The 17,270-nt window shown below is 36.3% G+C and overlaps 2 protein-coding genes across 9 annotated transcripts in view; one reads left to right on the top strand and one right to left on the bottom strand.

Annotated features, from left to right (window-relative positions):
* The window catches only part of PCNX2 (pecanex 2), a 370,349-nt gene extending 368,732 nt beyond the window's left edge, over window positions 1-1,617 (top strand). For 3 of the 4 annotated variants that reach the window (XM_074262410.1, XM_074262411.1, XM_074262408.1), the window contains exon 34: window positions 551-1,617. In XM_074262410.1, the coding sequence (XP_074118511.1) occupies window positions 551-724 (174 nt within the window). In that variant the 3' untranslated portion in view covers window positions 725-1,617. The remainder of the gene's footprint in view (window positions 1-550) is intronic. The other variant, XM_074262409.1, reaches the window with a different exon arrangement.
* A 1,014-nt stretch (window positions 1,618-2,631) lies between these two features.
* Window positions 2,632-17,270, bottom strand: part of NTPCR (nucleoside-triphosphatase, cancer-related) — a 40,399-nt gene continuing 25,760 nt past the window's right edge. For 2 of the 5 annotated variants that reach the window (XM_074262413.1, XM_074262416.1), the window contains 2 exons: window positions 9,047-9,156; window positions 2,632-2,790 (listed from right to left, as the gene is read on the bottom strand). In XM_074262413.1, coding sequence (XP_074118514.1) covers window positions 9,088-9,156 — 69 coding nt within the window. In that variant the 3' untranslated portion in view covers window positions 2,632-2,790; window positions 9,047-9,087. The remainder of the gene's footprint in view (window positions 2,791-9,046; window positions 9,157-17,270) is intronic. The other 3 variants (XM_074262412.1, XM_074262415.1, XM_074262417.1) reach the window with 2 other exon arrangements.

The raw sequence follows: 17,270 nt of genomic DNA, 5'->3' as shown, positions 1-17,270 counted from the left end.
ATGCCTCTAGAGAAATTGTCCCTAGCTAAAAAACAATAACTATTCATTAGTATCTTTTGTTTTTTATATTGCCCATGTATTCTTCCTCTTCTTACTCCCAGAGAGCAAAGAACAGTTCAGCAAAACTCCCATCATATTAAAAATGTCTGACACTGTATGCAGTGTTCTGTTCCATTCCCTAGTCCTCTATAGAAGCAGGATATCCCTGCTTTTTATTTTTGTCTTTCATTGCAAGTAGAAAGCAAGAAAAATACCATCTTGTTTCCAAAGGGCATCTTATTCTAATACACTTGCGCCTACATTATGAGACAAGCATCTACACATTGCAAGATTCAAAGAGCATCATCAATTCATTTTCTGACCCAAGCCTATTATTGATCAATCTATTCCAGTTTAAAGAAAAGGAGTCGCTGTCTCATCAAAGTTCCCAAGGCCACTTTGGACCATCTGCATGATGCACTGAGCCTATTCACATGCTACTACTAGGGAGTACAAAACTAGCAACATTTGCTAAGCTATTTACATACTCTTTTTTTGTTTGTTTTGGAAGCAGTTCTCCGAGCCTTGTGAAACAACATATGCCACAGAACAGGGTCGGCTTCGAGACCAACATCTTCCTCAGGCAATGGCAGAGAGTCTCAGTGTGATCTGCCGGCGAGCCAGCCAGGAGGACATGGGCCTGGACGACACAGCTTCTCAGCAAAGTCTGTCAGAAGAATCGTAGGGGACTCTCTCAGAAGACAACCTGTCCTTATCGCCTGCAGTTAGCTGCAGTGTAATGTCAGAGAAAAAACTATCTTTGGAACTCTAAGATCCAGGAAGTTTAAATAAAAAGGAGCTGATATAAGGGCCTACATGAGGGCCTTAATGTGAACCAACTAGAGCTTCCCTAAAACACAGTGCAACTCTTATCTCAGGTTCTCAGAAACTTTTCACTTGATGACTAAAACCTATGTGCTCTCTCCTTTTCCCATGCACCTGCCCCAATAATTTCCAGCTAGCAGAGTTGCTGATGTGGATTTCTGGGAGGGCTCAAACAACTACATTTCAAAATTGGAATAACAAACAAAAGCCATTTAGTATCATAACATAACCAGAAGCAGTATGCACACACGAACTACTATTTTCAGCCATCACTAAAGAAAAGCTAATTGCATGTTAAATAATTGGCAATTTTATACATCATGTATTACCATGAAAAATTCTGAATAGTGCCATTTAATATATAATGGGCTGCTATAATATGCTACAGCAAATCTAAGTTTTTAAGAAGAACCTCATTTCCTTACCACATTCCTGCAGGTGGTAATTAAGTACACAATAGTGATATTTCAGGAGATGCTATAGTGCATGCAGCTATGTTTAAAGTATTTTGTAAAAGAACTAGAATGCATATTGATACAAGATGAATTAAGAAATCCAGTTTAAAAAAAAAACCCAACAAAACAAAACCTGTGCATGGAAAGCCCTTGAATCCTGCAGTTAAGAGTTATTTCTGGAAAAAGGCTGTGTGTTCCTGTTTAGTTTGCAGGAATACATACCCGTTTCTGAAGCCAAGAAATCCTTAATGTATCATAGGACACATGTCCACAACTTTGTTTTTGTAATTAAAATGTTTACAAAGATTGATGTGTTCAGTGTTTTGATTTGATAAGATTTTTATCCATTGGGGGAGGGTGGAAATGAGTAGATTTTCTTTTACTTTGAGAATGGAATTTTAATAAGCTCTGGCTGGTCTATATTTCAGTCCAAACATGGGCAAGCTCATGCAAGGCATGTCTAGCAGAAGTCCATGTTAACAAGAACAACAAGAATGTAGCCCAATAAGAATGCAGTCTGCTATACATTAGATATTGAACTTTCATTCTAGTTTCTTTTAATAAAAATAGTAGCAGCATTTAGATGGTGCTTTAAAGATTAACAAAGTGCTAGATGAATATTATCTCATTTTAATCTCCTAGCAATCCTGTGAAGTAGGCATTATTACTACCCTAGTTTATAGAGGAGGAATTTGAGTCAGTAACAGTTAAGTGACTTGATCAGGGTTCACATATCTAGGTGAGATTTGAATTTGGTTCTTTTGACTTCAAGTCTAAAACTACCCACTGTGATATCTAGTTAGTTTTGCATTATAAAGATAATAGTGTGTAGCTTTTGACATGAGAACAATTATACAGATTTACATTAAAGAAGAAAAACATCTTTTTCTTTACCACACAAGAAAGCGAGCTGGTAAGAAAGGGGTTCTACATCCTCATGAGACATGGTATCCAGTGTTATCCTCATTCATGAATGCCCACCCTCACTTTGTCCTAAGTAAAAATGGAGTGCCCAAACTTACTATCATACTTTAGAATGTGATCTGAGCAGTTGAAGTACAATGCGACTGTCCATTGCTTCATTCTAGTCATTGTATTTCAATTAACATAGCCTAAATTTGCAAGTTTTTATTTATTTGCTCTGTGTGTGTGTCTTGTCTGTCTGTCTCTCTCTTAATAGTACCTTATATTGGTGATATCCCAAGTCCACCAACTTAGGATCTGAGGTGACCCTGTGCCCCTAATCCCATGAGCCTACCCATATTGACACCAGGGATCATTTAGTGGGTTTATCTTTCTGCAGCTCAAAACATTCAAGTTCAAACTGTAATTTTATTAAAAATTTTCTGCCAGATATCAACATCAAGTTCACTGCCCTCTAGTTTGCAAGCTCTAAAACTGTCTTCCCCTTTCTGAAGATTTGAACATTTGTCCACCTTGAATCCAGCAACATCTTTATCCTTCAAAGTTCCTGGAAAAAAAAAAAAAAAAAGTTTGGAATTGATAACTAGAAGTTCTCTCAGTAACCAAGGATTAATTTGCCCAGATCAGGTGACTGGAATCCTTTTAGGACACTAATGTGTTCTTTTACTTCCTCAATAAAGAAATTCCAAATATTAAGAAGCTGAACCACTTTTCATCCTAACTGTCAAGCAGACCGAATAATATTTTTGGGTAGCTTCTGAATTACTCAGGAGCAAAATTTACCCTAATGCTGTGTGACCCAAATGTAATATAAGGTATGAATGCAGTTTTTGAATTTTTTTTTAAAAGAAATCTCTTCACCTCCCTTCTCAAGCAAATGAGAAAATAAAGTAGGATCATTAGTAAGAAGTTGGTTACCCAACTACAGTCTTCTCAACAGTTTATATTTAAAAAAAAAAAAGTAAAATTAAATAGAAAGTAAAATTATCCTGAGTAAGCTAGGAGGCAAACAAGTATAGAAAAATGTCAAATGAGGAATCAGATGAACTCTGAATAAAGGCAGGTTGGTTCAAATAGGAATTTCCAGGTTTCTCTGAAATAAATCTTTTCATCATTTCTTATGGCAGAGTAATATTCCATTTTTTCTTTCTCTTTTTTTCAATGAGAGAGAAAAAACAAATACTTGCTAATTGAAAAATAAAATTTTAAACCATTTAATAAACAACAACAGCAGGACCTGTGGAAAAAAGACAGCCTCATATAAGTTCATTACTCAGTTGTGGCTAAGTATCCTTAATATCCTGCCTTGGTAGATTTTGAATTCTCCTTTGTTTTCAGAATCTGAATCTTATGCAATCATCATATATATACACACTTAGAACAATTTTCATCTCAGAAAGTCTGGGTCTCTAAAGGTAATGTAAATTGGACCATTCCCTTATAAATCTGGGCCAGTTAATGCTGCTAATCTGGACAATTCTGGTCAAAAGAGAAAAAAAAAAAAAATTTGTCATTGCCTGAGTTATCCAGGATCTTTCCAGATTAGACTTCTTGGCCAGTTCCGGCTGTGTAGTCTCACTTTTAATATGACCATTAACAATTCATGAGCTTAAAAACCTGGCCTTCAGCCAGTCAGCTGGCTCATCTGAGGGTGTTCCATACAAAATAATGCATTATTAGCCCCATTTAAAGGACATTTCCAGGGCTGACACTTCTATGCACAGTTATCCAAATGTTCTACCAGCAGAAGGCTGAATAATTATTTTCAGTACTTGGAAGCTGTAGAAAATCGCTTCTCCTTGAAAGTTAATATAAGAACTGTGAGACTTAGTTTCATATAAACTGTGTAGCTAATCTGGTATTATTGGATTTAAACTCTTTGCTATGTTTCTGAACCAGCCATATCTGGAAAGTTGTTTACTAAAATCAATAGATCCACAAACTTCTATTTGGCCCATAAAATGTGCATTCAGCATGCCTGTTTACAATTATAGACCCCCCTCCTTCTGTCACCTCCACTTTTTCTTCAGGCTCCCTCAGTCAGATTGAGTGAACAACAACCCTTGCCCAAAGTGCATGTGCAGAATCACCTGCTCATAGAAACTGCTTTACAACCCATAGTAAAAGAAAAAAGGGGGATAAATGAGAACACAATACTTAATCCCATCTCCTTCCTCCTCTGACTACAGCTTTAAAAATCTAATCTTTGCTAAAGTAGTAAGATGTCTGTACACATGAATCTAAGAAGTTAATATCTTTCTTACCTGAAATTATATTACTTATGCTTTATCAATTATGTGCTATTATCCTACAAAATTAAAAATCCACATTATAAAGTTCTTATCGTTAAAACTATAAAGATTAGGAGATCTTTTTTATTTTGATATTTAAAAATATTCTAAAATTTGCTAAAGAGAATCCTAGCACAATCTAACAAATTTAGTCATTTTTTTAATCATGTTAAAGATTAATCCTATTTAAATTTTTTGGTTTTTTAGGGTTAAGCACAGTTTTGGGTGGCTGTAATGAATGCCAGCAGTTTTAAGTGTGACTTGACTAGGAATCCCTCCTGCAGACTCCATGATCAAAGCCATTACATTATATAAATTACATGTTTCTGTAGGAATAAAGGCCTGTCATCTTCCAAAGCATTCTACTCTTAAAACAAAGCTCAAAAGGGAGGGGGGGGAGCACAATTAAAAATGTTGCTCAGGAAAATGCTTATAAGGCTCAGAATATGAACTGGTTTATAAAATGGATGGGCAAAGCATAGGAAGGGAATTCTCAGGAAATTAACTTGATGATGTCAGCTCTATACTCAAGTCCCACCAGCCCCACCCAAACTCATTTTTTCTGAATAAAGCTTTCTTCAAACCAAGCAGCACATTGCAAACCAACACTTGAATTTTCTTTTAATGAATTCTGCATCTAATGAATGGCTATAATTTCTGTATTGCTCCCACCCCACCTGCTACATGATAACTAATTGTTCTGAAGACACGTTTTTTCCATTACCCCCACAGAAGAGATCCTTAATGGGGAAAGCAAGTGCTTTCACAAAACTTTTTTTTTTTTTTTTTTTTTTTTAATCAAAAGCTCAAGGAGGCCTCTCAATGTTTACTAGAATTTTCTGGATCCAGATTCATAAAAACAAACCATTGGAAAAAACAAGCCATTTTACCTAATTTGAACAAAGGATAGTCAAGGTCCTCCCCTTCTATCCCCGGTCACCTAATTAACTGACAAAGGCAACAGAATAAAAGTACAATGAATATTTTAGATAAGTATAAGGACAAAGAAAAGAAAATGCACCTCCAATCTTTCTTTGCTGAGGTGGGGGGGAGGACACATAGGTGATGAACACTATTGTACTCAACCTATTTGTTGTTATACTGTCTCTGTGTCTGTCTGTCTTGTCAGTCTGTCTCTCCTCCCTCCTTGTCTCTCTCTGTCTCTGTCCTTCTCTCTTTTTCTCTTTTACAAGAGCTAAGTCTCTGAGTAGAGACCCATGATCACAGACCCTTTCTCAACCTCCCACAATTAACTTTACAGAGGCAAATGGAGAAACAAGTGGCTCACTTATGAAAAAAACTTAACTATGCATGATGCTGATAAGCTGCCTTGTTTTAGGGATGTGATAAAGTAGGTATTATATAGATGCGTTTTACAAATCAAATCTAGTGTTCTCTAACTATATAATTATAATTTACCAACTTTGGTCTTGGAGAAGAGATGAAGAAATGTACTGCTCTTCTTTCTCTGGGGAGATGAGGGAAGTACGAGAGTAAGATGTTTCAGGCAACATCAGATGGAATTATCCTCTCTGTTGGTTTTTCTTTTTTACAAGAGAAGGTTTGTTGAAGGGCAGGGTATAGTCACCAGTGACTTAAAAGTAAATATCAAAGTATCAATAAAATGTTTTTAATTAGAAATTTTAAAAACTTCAAATTAAAAATTAATCTCCTCTTATATAGTTCATGGAGCACTTTTTAAATATTCAGTTCACTTGGATGAACCTAAAGAGAACACAGCATAACACAACAAATATTCCTACCAGTAATGATGTGTGATTTCCAACTAATTCAAGAGACCTCATACAAACTAAATCATACTTCTGCTAAGCCCATGCTATCTTCTCCAAAACCAGATTTCCTCTATTTGTTCTCCCCCACTGGTGATCCAATGGTGACATGAATAAACTCATCAACAGGTAGTTAGTTGTCATAATCTGAACCGCTTAGCTTGTCTGATGTTTTTAGAGGATACCTAAAATCTGTTTCTAGGTCTCTGCCTAAGCCTTTCCAAACTGGAAGCCTTGCCAGATAGGATGCTCAACTACCATTGCCTTTGAGAATCTAGGGTCATCTCTATGCCAGAGTAAATTAAAGTAGACATTTGGAAGAGGTCCAAACTTAATGTCTAAAAGTAACACTTGGATTAGGCCATATGGGAGAGTGAAAAGTCTTTTTACACAAAATAAGCTTTTATAAATTGTTATGAAGGACTTCATTGGCTTGCAATCAAGAGCCCTGTTTTTTGAGTTGGCAAACCAAAGTCAGGTTTCATATCAGACTTTTCTCACACACTTTCCCACCTTCACCCCTTTGCACTGGCTATCCCCCAAGCCCTGGAAGGTTTTCCCTCCTCACTCTTCACCTCTTAGCATCCTTAGCTTTCAAGATATAGTCAAATCCTACTTTGCTTAAGATGCCTCCTCTTCTCTATCTCCACCAGTGCTTTCCCTGAGGTTACCTTCCATGCACATAGTCATTTGTATGTTGTCTCCCACGTTAGACTGTAACCTTCTTGAGGGCAGACACTCCTGGCTTTTTCTTTGTAAACCCTCCCTTAGAAAAATTCCCAGCACACAGTACCTGCTTAATAAGTGCTTGTTATTGCACAGATAATTAGTTTAAGGACATATATTTAAGAAAATAACCAATGGTTCAAAAAATGTTAGTAGTTATGTTGGGACCTTTGAAAGGACTCAATTTAATTTCCAGTCTCTTGGTTTAAGTATTAGTCTCTGAGTACAGATTTTTAAAAAGCTGGGGAGTTTGACACCAGTAAAATTCATGAATGCTCCCAGTGCTGACTAGTTATGTGAGAGAAGGGCACAAATACAAAAGACTGCATCCATACCCTTCACAGTCCTGCCCCATACTATCTCATTTGGCCTACCAAAATAACTAATTCATCATCTTGCATCCAACAGAACAGCTTCTTTGAGGAGAGGTGTTTCTTTTTTCTATACCAAGTATCTTTGTTTTTCAGTCATGTCCAACTCTTCATGACTCTGTTTGGGGTTTTCTTCTAAATGTATTTTATCAGAATAAGATATTGGTTTGTCATGTCCTTCAACAGTTCATCTTACAGATGAGGAAACTGAGGCACACAGGGTTAAAGTTCTCACCTAGGGTCACACAGGTAATACGTGTCTGAGGCCAGATTTGAACTCATGGAGATGAGTCATCCTGATTCCAAGCTCAGCACTCTATCTACTTTGCCACCTCACTGCTCCATACCAAGCATCTAGTACAGTTGTCATTACCATTGCTGTATATTATCAAGTACCAGAGTGAAAACTTAATAAAACTGCTTCTTAGATTGACCTCCATCAATGTTTGTTGAATTGAACAAAGCCTTGAGAAGTATATGTATGATGAGCTTTGTTTTTTAGATTAGTTAAATTCTAAGCTTGTGTCCTGTGTTAACTACACTGCTAAAGGCATTCTTTATATTATATACAGCAATGTGATATATTTGAAAGAATGCTGGGTTTAGATTCAAGAAAGCACTGGGTTTAAATCCCAACTCTGAGTCTCAGAAGCTCTGTGGCCCTGGTTAAGTCTTTCTAGCCTGAGGTTGCTCATATGTAAACTAGGAAAAAGAATAACATTTGTACTACTTATTTCACAGGGTTATTATGAGAAAAGTACTTTGTGCAGTTTCAACTATTAAACAGCTTTCTCATTTTATAACTGTTCCTTATTATAATCTCAAAACAACAATCTTTCTCTTCTCTTCCATTCATTTTATGAATAGGAGCACAAGACACAGAGAGGTTAAACAAGATGAATGTAACACAGCCAAAGGATGGCATAAGAAAGAATCAGAATTCACAAGGTCTGAGTTTCCAGCCCTATTTCCCAAACTACTGAGTGACACTGTCTGTGTCTGTATAAGTATATCCAAGAATTCCAAATTCTTCATAAAGTCTTAATATCTTCAATATGAGTCTCCAACTGTTTTTGACCATCTTATTTATTTGAATATTTGTAAAGCATAAACAAGCAAACAACAACAAAAACATGGAGAAAGGACTTTATATAATTTTCCTTTGGAATAATAATAGTAATAAATCAAACTCTTAAGCCACTTTAAGTTACACAAAGCTAATGATGCACCTGGATAGGAATTTGATTTTCATGACATGCAAAATTGATTAAGTGGTGAACTCTTCTTCCCCCCTTCCCCTGAACACATTTATAAACTTCAATGGGACAAATTCCATCTAATATTCTCCAAACCATTTCTCATTTCATAATTAACCCAAATCATGCACACGACTGCAAGAGGAAATAAACAGAAAGCTTTAAGCATAAATAAACCATAATGGATTGTTAATCTTGTATAGTCAATCCAGCATTAAGTCTAATTTGATCTTTTAAACATTTTATGGAAAACATCTGTCAAGACTTCTTTGGAGGAGCCACAAAGGTTTCAAGCACTCAGTTATCATAAACCTGAGGGCATAAAAGCCAAATGGGCTGAGTACCAATCAGACACCACTTGAAACACACCACTACTTAGCTGACAGGAAAGCATTCTGCACAAACAAGCTTTACTTTCGGCAGCTCTGCACGGCTGTCACGATTTCTTGTAAAAGGCTATCTCTGTTTTCCTTTGTAACCTGTGGGAAAAAAGAAAAAAGACCACTAAGATCACACTTCAGGCTTCCTTTCATTCCCTTTACTCCCTTAATGGATAATATGCTAACTGAAGGCATTCAAAGCTTCCTCGGGGAAGAGGACATAATTGTATGTTCCACTTAACAACAGGTCTCTCTAAAGGAATTTCTGTCTGATCTCAGTCACAGCACTTGCAAATCAGTCAATATTTATTAAGCACCTATTATTAAGTAAACCTGCCGTTTGAGACTGGGAGGTAGTATAGTAGGTAGAGAACAAGGCTGGAGTCTGGAAGGCTTAGTTCAAATACGCCCTCAGACACTAGCTGGGTGACGCTGGGCAAGTCACTTAATGTTAATGTTGCTTGCCTCAGTTTCTTCATCTGTAAAATAAACTGGAAGAAAAAAAATGGCAAACAGCATCTTTGCCAAGAAAACTTCAAATGGGGTCACTAAGAATGAGACATGAATTAAAAAAGATCTAACAACAACTACACAATGGGTTTAAGGTTATAATTCAACAAGATTAAACTTTGGTTATGGAGAAAAATTTAGAAGAAACAAGCAGAGAACCTTTAGGCCCTCTATTAATCCAAGAGGTAATATGGTATAGTGGAAAGAGTTCTGGTTCTGAAGGTACTGGGTCCACACTACCTGTGTTGAGAGTGAGCAATTCACTCAGCCTCCCTAATTCTTTATTTTTTCATTTATAAAATCCAAAGTTTGGATTAAAGAGCCTCTAAGATCTCTGCTCCAAGGCTGTGATTCTATTAGGCTTTATAAGGTTCTTCAGGGAAGGCACTATATTTGATTTAATTCATAATTTAGAGCTGACATTTTATATAGCATTTGAAATATGTAAAGACACTTTGCAAACATGATTTCATTTGAACTTCACAAACAACCAAGAGGTGAACACTATGGGAGTCTCTGAAGGATAAAAACAGTTGACCTTCTAAAACAGTTTGAGAAGACCTAGGAAAGAAAGATCCAACCTGGGGGCAAAGGTTAGGCCTGAGTGAAGTGCAAACAGCCCCAAAGCCAACTCTGCAGAATCAACCAACAAGCCTGAGGACATCTGGGAGGAGACTTTCATCTCTCAGACCTTGGAGGGTGAGGGGGGAGTCAGAGAGCAGAGGAGAAAACTGAAGGACCTTGTGCTGCTTAGGGACACTAAGAACAGCTGGGCTGATGGAGGCCCTACAGGGAGAAAGAGCTAGCAGGCACCCAGTGAGTGCAGCAATGAGGAGTTGGGATCTCTGGGCACTTGCAGGAGAGCAGAATTCCTGGTTTCTTCCAGGCAGAGAGGACAGCTGTAGTTTGTATAGTGGGATTGGGGGTCCTAGGTGTGGCTTGGGAGAGGAGAGGAAAGCCCAAGATTGGACCCTGAGATAGACCTCAAAAATAATAGCAAGAAGGACCTGAGGCTTAGGGTATCATTTCCCATACCTCAGGACTATAACTGATTATAGTAATAACTGTTCAAAACAAAATTAAACAAGAAAATAAACAAAAATGAGTAAGCAAAGGAGAAAGAAAAAATAAGTTGCTATGGGGATAGAAAAGATCTAAGTTCATATTTAGAGGGAAAAATGGAGTTTTTAAAATTAATTTTATAATTATAACATTTTTGACAGTACATATGCAGAAAAAATGGAGTCAAAAATGGAGAAAAAAGGATCAAGGGAAAAATAGAAAAAAAATAAAGCACAACTCAAGAAAATCAAAAATATTATGAAAAGGAAATAGAAAATCAAAAACTCAGAGAACAATTCTTTGAAAATTAGAATTGGAAAGAGGAAGCTAAAGATGTTCTAAGATAATAAATCATAAAACAAAATCAAAGGAATGGAAGAATAAAAGAGGAAGTGAAATATTTTATCAGAAAAACAACCAATCTGCAGAATAGTTTGAGGAGAAATAATATAAGAATAATCGGACTGACCTAACATTATGATAAAAAAAAAAAAAAAAAGACTCATGATACAATATTACAAGAAACTATCAAGGAAAATTGTTTTGAAGGCAAAGTAGAAATTTTTTAAAATCCACTGAAAGTGATCCCAGGAGGAAAATTCCCAGCTTAAGAAAAAAATCATGATAGCTCCATGATATTTAATTTAAATTGATTTTTTTTTTTCCTTGTTGCTTCCAATATTTTTTCTTTAACCTGGGAGCTCTGAAACTTGGCTGTGAAATTCCTGTAAGTTTTCCTCCTGGAATCTCATTTTGTATTTAAATTAAAAAAAATAAATAAATAACATGTAACTTATCAGTAAATCTGAGGTGATCTGATCATGATCACTTGGCCGATGCCAGAGGTAAAATTTGAAGGCAGTCATCAAGTCAAGTCAACAAACATTTTTAAACATCTACCTGAAGCCCTGCACAGTGCTAAAAAATGCTGGAGGGAATAAGAACAAGAAAATCAGTCTCAGCCCCTCCAGGAGCTTACACTCTTAACAGAGGAGATAAGAGGCACACAAAGAATAACCTGGAGATGATTTCCAAGGAATTAAAAGGCCATATAGGATAGACTTCCCATAGAATGTGACTTATTGCCTGAAATTTCAAGGAAGATACAGAAGACACAAGTATGAGGAAGAAGAAATTCTAGACATGGGGGACAGCCAGCAAACATAGAATATGGCAATGTTCTTGTGGGAGGAACAAGAAGAAACCAGTTTGAGTGGATGGCAGAGTGGATGGAGTAAAACTAGATAAGAAGTGTTCTTGACTACACTCAACATTCTATTCACTAAGCCACATTGAATTTTTAGGTTGTACAAGCATATATTATTATCATTCCAACTTGACAGATGAGTACAATGACTCTCAGAGAGGTTACATGACTTGTTCACTGTCACATACTTATTAAGTGGCAGAGAAGCATAATCTGGACCCAGATCTTTTCAATTCCAAGTCCATCACACTACCATAACCGCATTGTCTTTTTGTATTTCTTCCAGAACCTAAAGCAATGCAATTCACATAAAAGGCATGTAATAATAACTGTTAGATGAATGAAGGCTGAGTGTCAAATAATGTCACAAAGTGCTATAAGTGTTACTCTACAAATGATGGCAAATAGCAAGAGACATATGATGTGATTTTTCAAGAATTTGGAAATGCTTCCATGGAAAACATTTCACTTAGATAGTAGATAAGAATATTTTGGGGATTTATAAAAACTAAAGGGTGAGAACATCTAATCTTTGTAGGAAAAAAAACTGGTTTTAAAATTTAGAATCAAAAAGGCCTAAGGGATGCTCAAAATACTCAATGCCCAGATAAGAATCAATAGACTTCCAGAAAACCAGTCATTTGCTATGTTCACTTCTTTTTTTTTTTAATCTCTCTAATGGTTTTTCCCATTTGCTCTAATTTTTCTCTCCCAACATAATTCATAAAACAATGTGTATTAAAAATAAAATTTTAAAATAATAATAAAAAGAAAAAAAGAAAGCCAGCCATTCAGTCTTTTAGATTTATGATTCAAATCTTACTTATTACAACAAATATCCCTATAAAATAAAAAGGCTGTCAAGGCCAATTCAGTGTAGTAGTAACTATACCAATAGCACAACATGAGGATGTGGCCAACTTCCTGAGATTTGCTATCCTGGGTTCTGAACTGAAATGAGACCAGACTCATCATTTTAACCCGTTCCTGCTGGCTTCTTGTGTGGGCCAAGACAAGCCTCACTTCCACTGTTTCAATAACACTGGGGGTATTCAAAAATATTCTGGCTTCAAGATGCAAAAGAACGACTTCTCAGAGAAAAAAATCCATCTCAACAAAACATTAATCAGCCTATGCACAGTGTAAAATGTCTCAGGAAAGGACAGAGACCAACCTCCCAATATGTGGTGCAAGGTAGTCAGATATGAGAACTGTTTTACATATCTGTTTACTCTCTATCCTCTTAAGAGAAGAAAGAAAAGGACTGAGGAAACCTAGAGGAGGAAAGCAGGAAACAGAGATAAGATGAAGAAGGTAAGAGATAGAAACAAAAAAAGGAGAAAAGGAGGAAAGGGACCATTAGCACACTTCTGTGAGCAGAAATCAGCTATAGATTTCAAAGGTCACAAAAACAGCCAGAAGGAATGCCAGCTAGGACACCTTTCCTTGTTACAAAGATGATGCTTCATGTCAGTGTGTCATGGTTTAAAAAAAAAAAAAAAAAAAAAACTGGGATTGAATGACTGGAGAGTTTAGAACACATTTCTGCCTTTTTAGCCTCAGTTTTCCCATCTGTAAAACATCTGACTTCAGAGAGTTATTATGAGGGATGGAGCAGGATCTTTGTAAATCTAATACATACATACATATATATGTGTGTCTTGTATGTATGTGTGTGCGTGTGTGTATATATATATATATTCCATATATGTGATTCTACATATAAATGATTTCATATGTATTTATCTATCAATATCTGTATTATCTTTTTCTTTAAATCGATAGCTGCCTGACTCATAATAAGTACAACAGAAATATTCATTAGCATTATTACAACTATTATAGCATTTAATTATATATTAAATACTATGTAATATATCACATATGTAATTATCATCATTATTATCGTTGCTAGTGTTACTATATTTCTAAAACTAGATCCTGAGGACTCTTGCTATCTGGATCTATCTAGGGTTTCAAAAAAAACTTGAAAAATTGTTCTCAAAGATTCTTAACAAATTTCTCCCTTTATTTCAATACTTTTTTTAAAGTCAATTAAGTATAATAAATTTGGAAGTTAAGTAATACTGCTAATGATTCCACCCCTAGAACTCACTTCTCCCATATCTCTACATCCTGGCTTTCCTGACTTCCTTTAATACACAACTTACGTTCCAGCTTCTGCCAGAAGCCTATTCCATCTCTCTTAACCTTAGTGTCTTCCCTCTGAGATTATCTCCTATTTATCCCTACATATACTCGTACATAGTTGTTTGCTTGTTGTCTCTCCCATTAAACTGAGCTCCTAGAGAGCAGGGGCTGTTTTTTGCCTTTCTTTATATTCCCCAGGCTTTACCAAAGTGTTTGAAACACAGCGTGCCCTTGATAAATACTGGTTGATTTAGCTATTTCAAAGGGATGCTAAAGTGCAATAAAGAGAAATGTTGAAGACACAAATGAAAAAGAATTTCAATGAAGCAGAAAAGGGGGATTTGTGATGAGAGACTGATGTAACTACACAGAGAACTCATCAACCACCTTAAGAGTTTAAAAAGAAATGTGCAGATATTAGAAGGAAGGCCAGGTAACAAAGAATGAGTGTGACATGCTCTTTATGAAGAAGAATGACAGCAGTGTTAATGGTTAGTATGAGCTGAAGATAAAGACAACCAAAATGGGTTTATTTTCTGTCTAAAGGATAGAGATGGGAACTAGATCAGTGATTTCATCAGTAAACTCCTAGATGAGCAAGTTCCCTCTATTTGTGCAAGTTAGCACCTTGCCTGAAAGGTACAGCCTCACAGTCTCCTAGAGCAGAGGGAGCCCACAGGCCTGATGCCACAAATCTCCCCTGAGTATGGCCCAAAACAAGATTCAAATGTAATTGGGAAATGTTTAATAAAATACATTTTAAAAAATATTAAAATATAATGTTAATTTGAAGGTCTCTTTCTATTTCTATTTGACTCCACTGACTTGCCACATAGCTGTCACACAACTGGTATGTATGAAAAGGGACACTTGAACCCAGATCTTTCTGGTTCTAAGGAGAGGTCTCTATTCACTACAGGAGAAGGGTTGAAGGCAGACAGCATCTCTGCTTAAGGTGGATGGGAAGATGATAAGTGAAAAAAGACAAAAGGAGAGTTTCTTTGTATCTTCTTTCTTCCAAGGAGAATGACCTTTGCACTAGGTAGAAAAGAAGAGAAATGATTGACAGAGAGTTAATACTCAAGATAAATGAGGAAATGGGAAGAACACCAGCCTGCTGCCATGAATGCAAATTGCCAGGCCCAGACGAGCCCCATCCTGGAGAACTGAAGAACTGCAGATGGATAGGAGTGCTAAGTCATTGCCAGCAACATTGGAAAGATCATAGGGAAAGGATAAAAGTTCTATTCAACAAGTCAGACAACAGTTACCCTGATTGTCCTCCAAAGGGAGTAGAATAACGTCTACAAATGACAGGCTGGCGAGCTTGACTTTGATTCCTAAAAACATTCTGGAAAAGATCAGGCTCTAGTTGGTGAGCATCTTGAAAGGGGAAGTGATGATGACTAAGGGTCTCCATGGTTTGGTTAAGAACAGTTTATGCCAAACTAACCTCATTTTTTTGACAAGATTACTAAATGAGTAGATGAGTAGAAGGTTGTTAATACAGATGGGATTTTTAGCAAAATTTTTGATAAGATGATGGAGAGATATTTAAATTACAAAATAATCAGATGGATTCAGAGCTGGTTAGAATAACAGTTCAATGTGATAGTGAGAGGTAGCCAGTGGAGGAATCAAGAGAGCTATGCTTGGCCTATATTATTTTAACACTTTGGTTTTATTGGTGATGTACATAAAAATAATAATAATAGACAACAACAAACAAATTGCTTTAAGGTTTTCAAAGAACTTAACATTTGAACACAGATGGCATGTTCATCAAATATGCAAATGAATCAAAACTGGGAGGAACAGTCAACTAACACATCACATTGAAAAATTCAGGATCCAAAAAGATCTTGAACATTAGGGCTGGCACCAATACACTTTTTATTCTGACTTTTGCCTGATGGGCTCCGGGTCCATTCAGACCTGCTCTAACATTTTATGACTGAAGCATCAAGATAGTGTAGTGGACAGAGTACTGGACTTGGAATAACGAATATATTTACTATCTGACCCTAAGCAAGTCATTTAATCACACTGGGACTGGAATCAGGAGGACTCATTTTCCTGAGTTCAAATGTGACTTTAGATGTTTTAACTGTGGACAAGTCAGTTAAGCCTCTCTGTCTCAGTTTCCTTATCTGTGAAATAAACTGGAGATTAAAACGTCAAACTGATGAGGATGAAACTGAGGCTCTAAGCCAAGATGGGTCAGTTCTTTTTCTGGTTGTTTGATTACCTCTGTCCCTCCTCCTTCCCAAAGTACTAAGGCCAGGTCTAGTGAATTGAAGGAATTTGCTACTCAATGCTGTGTTAAAACAAAGTCTTTATTGATAAGTAAAGGGATAGGCAGGCATTTGGCCTCCCGGGAGAAAGGCCAGACTGCCTGAAAAGGGGAGCCAGTGCAAAGTTGGAGGGCACAAGGCAAGGAAAAACCAAATGCAAGGAATAGAATTTTGGAGATTCATTTTATACATAATCAGGGTCATAAAATAAAATTTGTCCTTTGGATATAGAGATGTTATCAAAGAGGTTCCAGAGAGATTTGTAAATAAAGCAAGAATTTCTCTTAAGGATGTAAAATTCTATTAATCATTTGTGTCTCAGGTTATCTCCTTTAACCTCTTCTAAGACAGGATTTCCTGTTAATTATTTGTATCTTGGGCTACCTCCTTTTAACCTCTTCAAAACCATTCCAGTATCTTTGCTAAGAAAACCCCAAATGGGGTCATGTAGAATCAAGACTGAATTAACTCAACAACAAAGTGCTTTGCAAACAAATCTTAAAACACAATAAATGCTAATTATCATATATTACATATATGTAAATACTCATATACACCTTACATAATATAAATACATGTAATATATAATAAAATATATATAAATATTTGTAAATTATAAAACTTGATGTTTCTAAAGTCCATGATGTCATGTTATTTATAAAGGGTGTTTTAAAATATAATGCTGACTGGAGTTTTACATTTTTAGATTCAGATCCTCTTGAGATGCACATTAAACTTCATCACTTTATTTTTCTTCAACCTGTGATTTCACAACTATGGGAAAATCCCATTGGAAAGGACCTGCTCTAGCACTTGAGAGTTCAGGAAAGTGACAACAAAAGAAGAAAGAATCTGCTCACAGTCCCTGAAAGAGTAGCAGAGCTGGGACTAATACCTATGTTTCTTGACTTGACAACTACAAATTACCCTAAACATTTGAGGTACCTGGATTCTAGTCCTGGCTCTGCCAAGGCTTGCTTATCTTTCAT

The sequence above is a fragment of the Sminthopsis crassicaudata genome, chromosome 4 (genome assembly GCF_048593235.1).
Source record: "Sminthopsis crassicaudata isolate SCR6 chromosome 4, ASM4859323v1, whole genome shotgun sequence".
Taxonomy (NCBI): domain Eukaryota; kingdom Metazoa; phylum Chordata; class Mammalia; order Dasyuromorphia; family Dasyuridae; genus Sminthopsis; species Sminthopsis crassicaudata.
The sequence above is the reverse complement of the archived record's forward strand: the minus strand, read 5'-3'. Positions and strand labels throughout refer to the sequence as shown.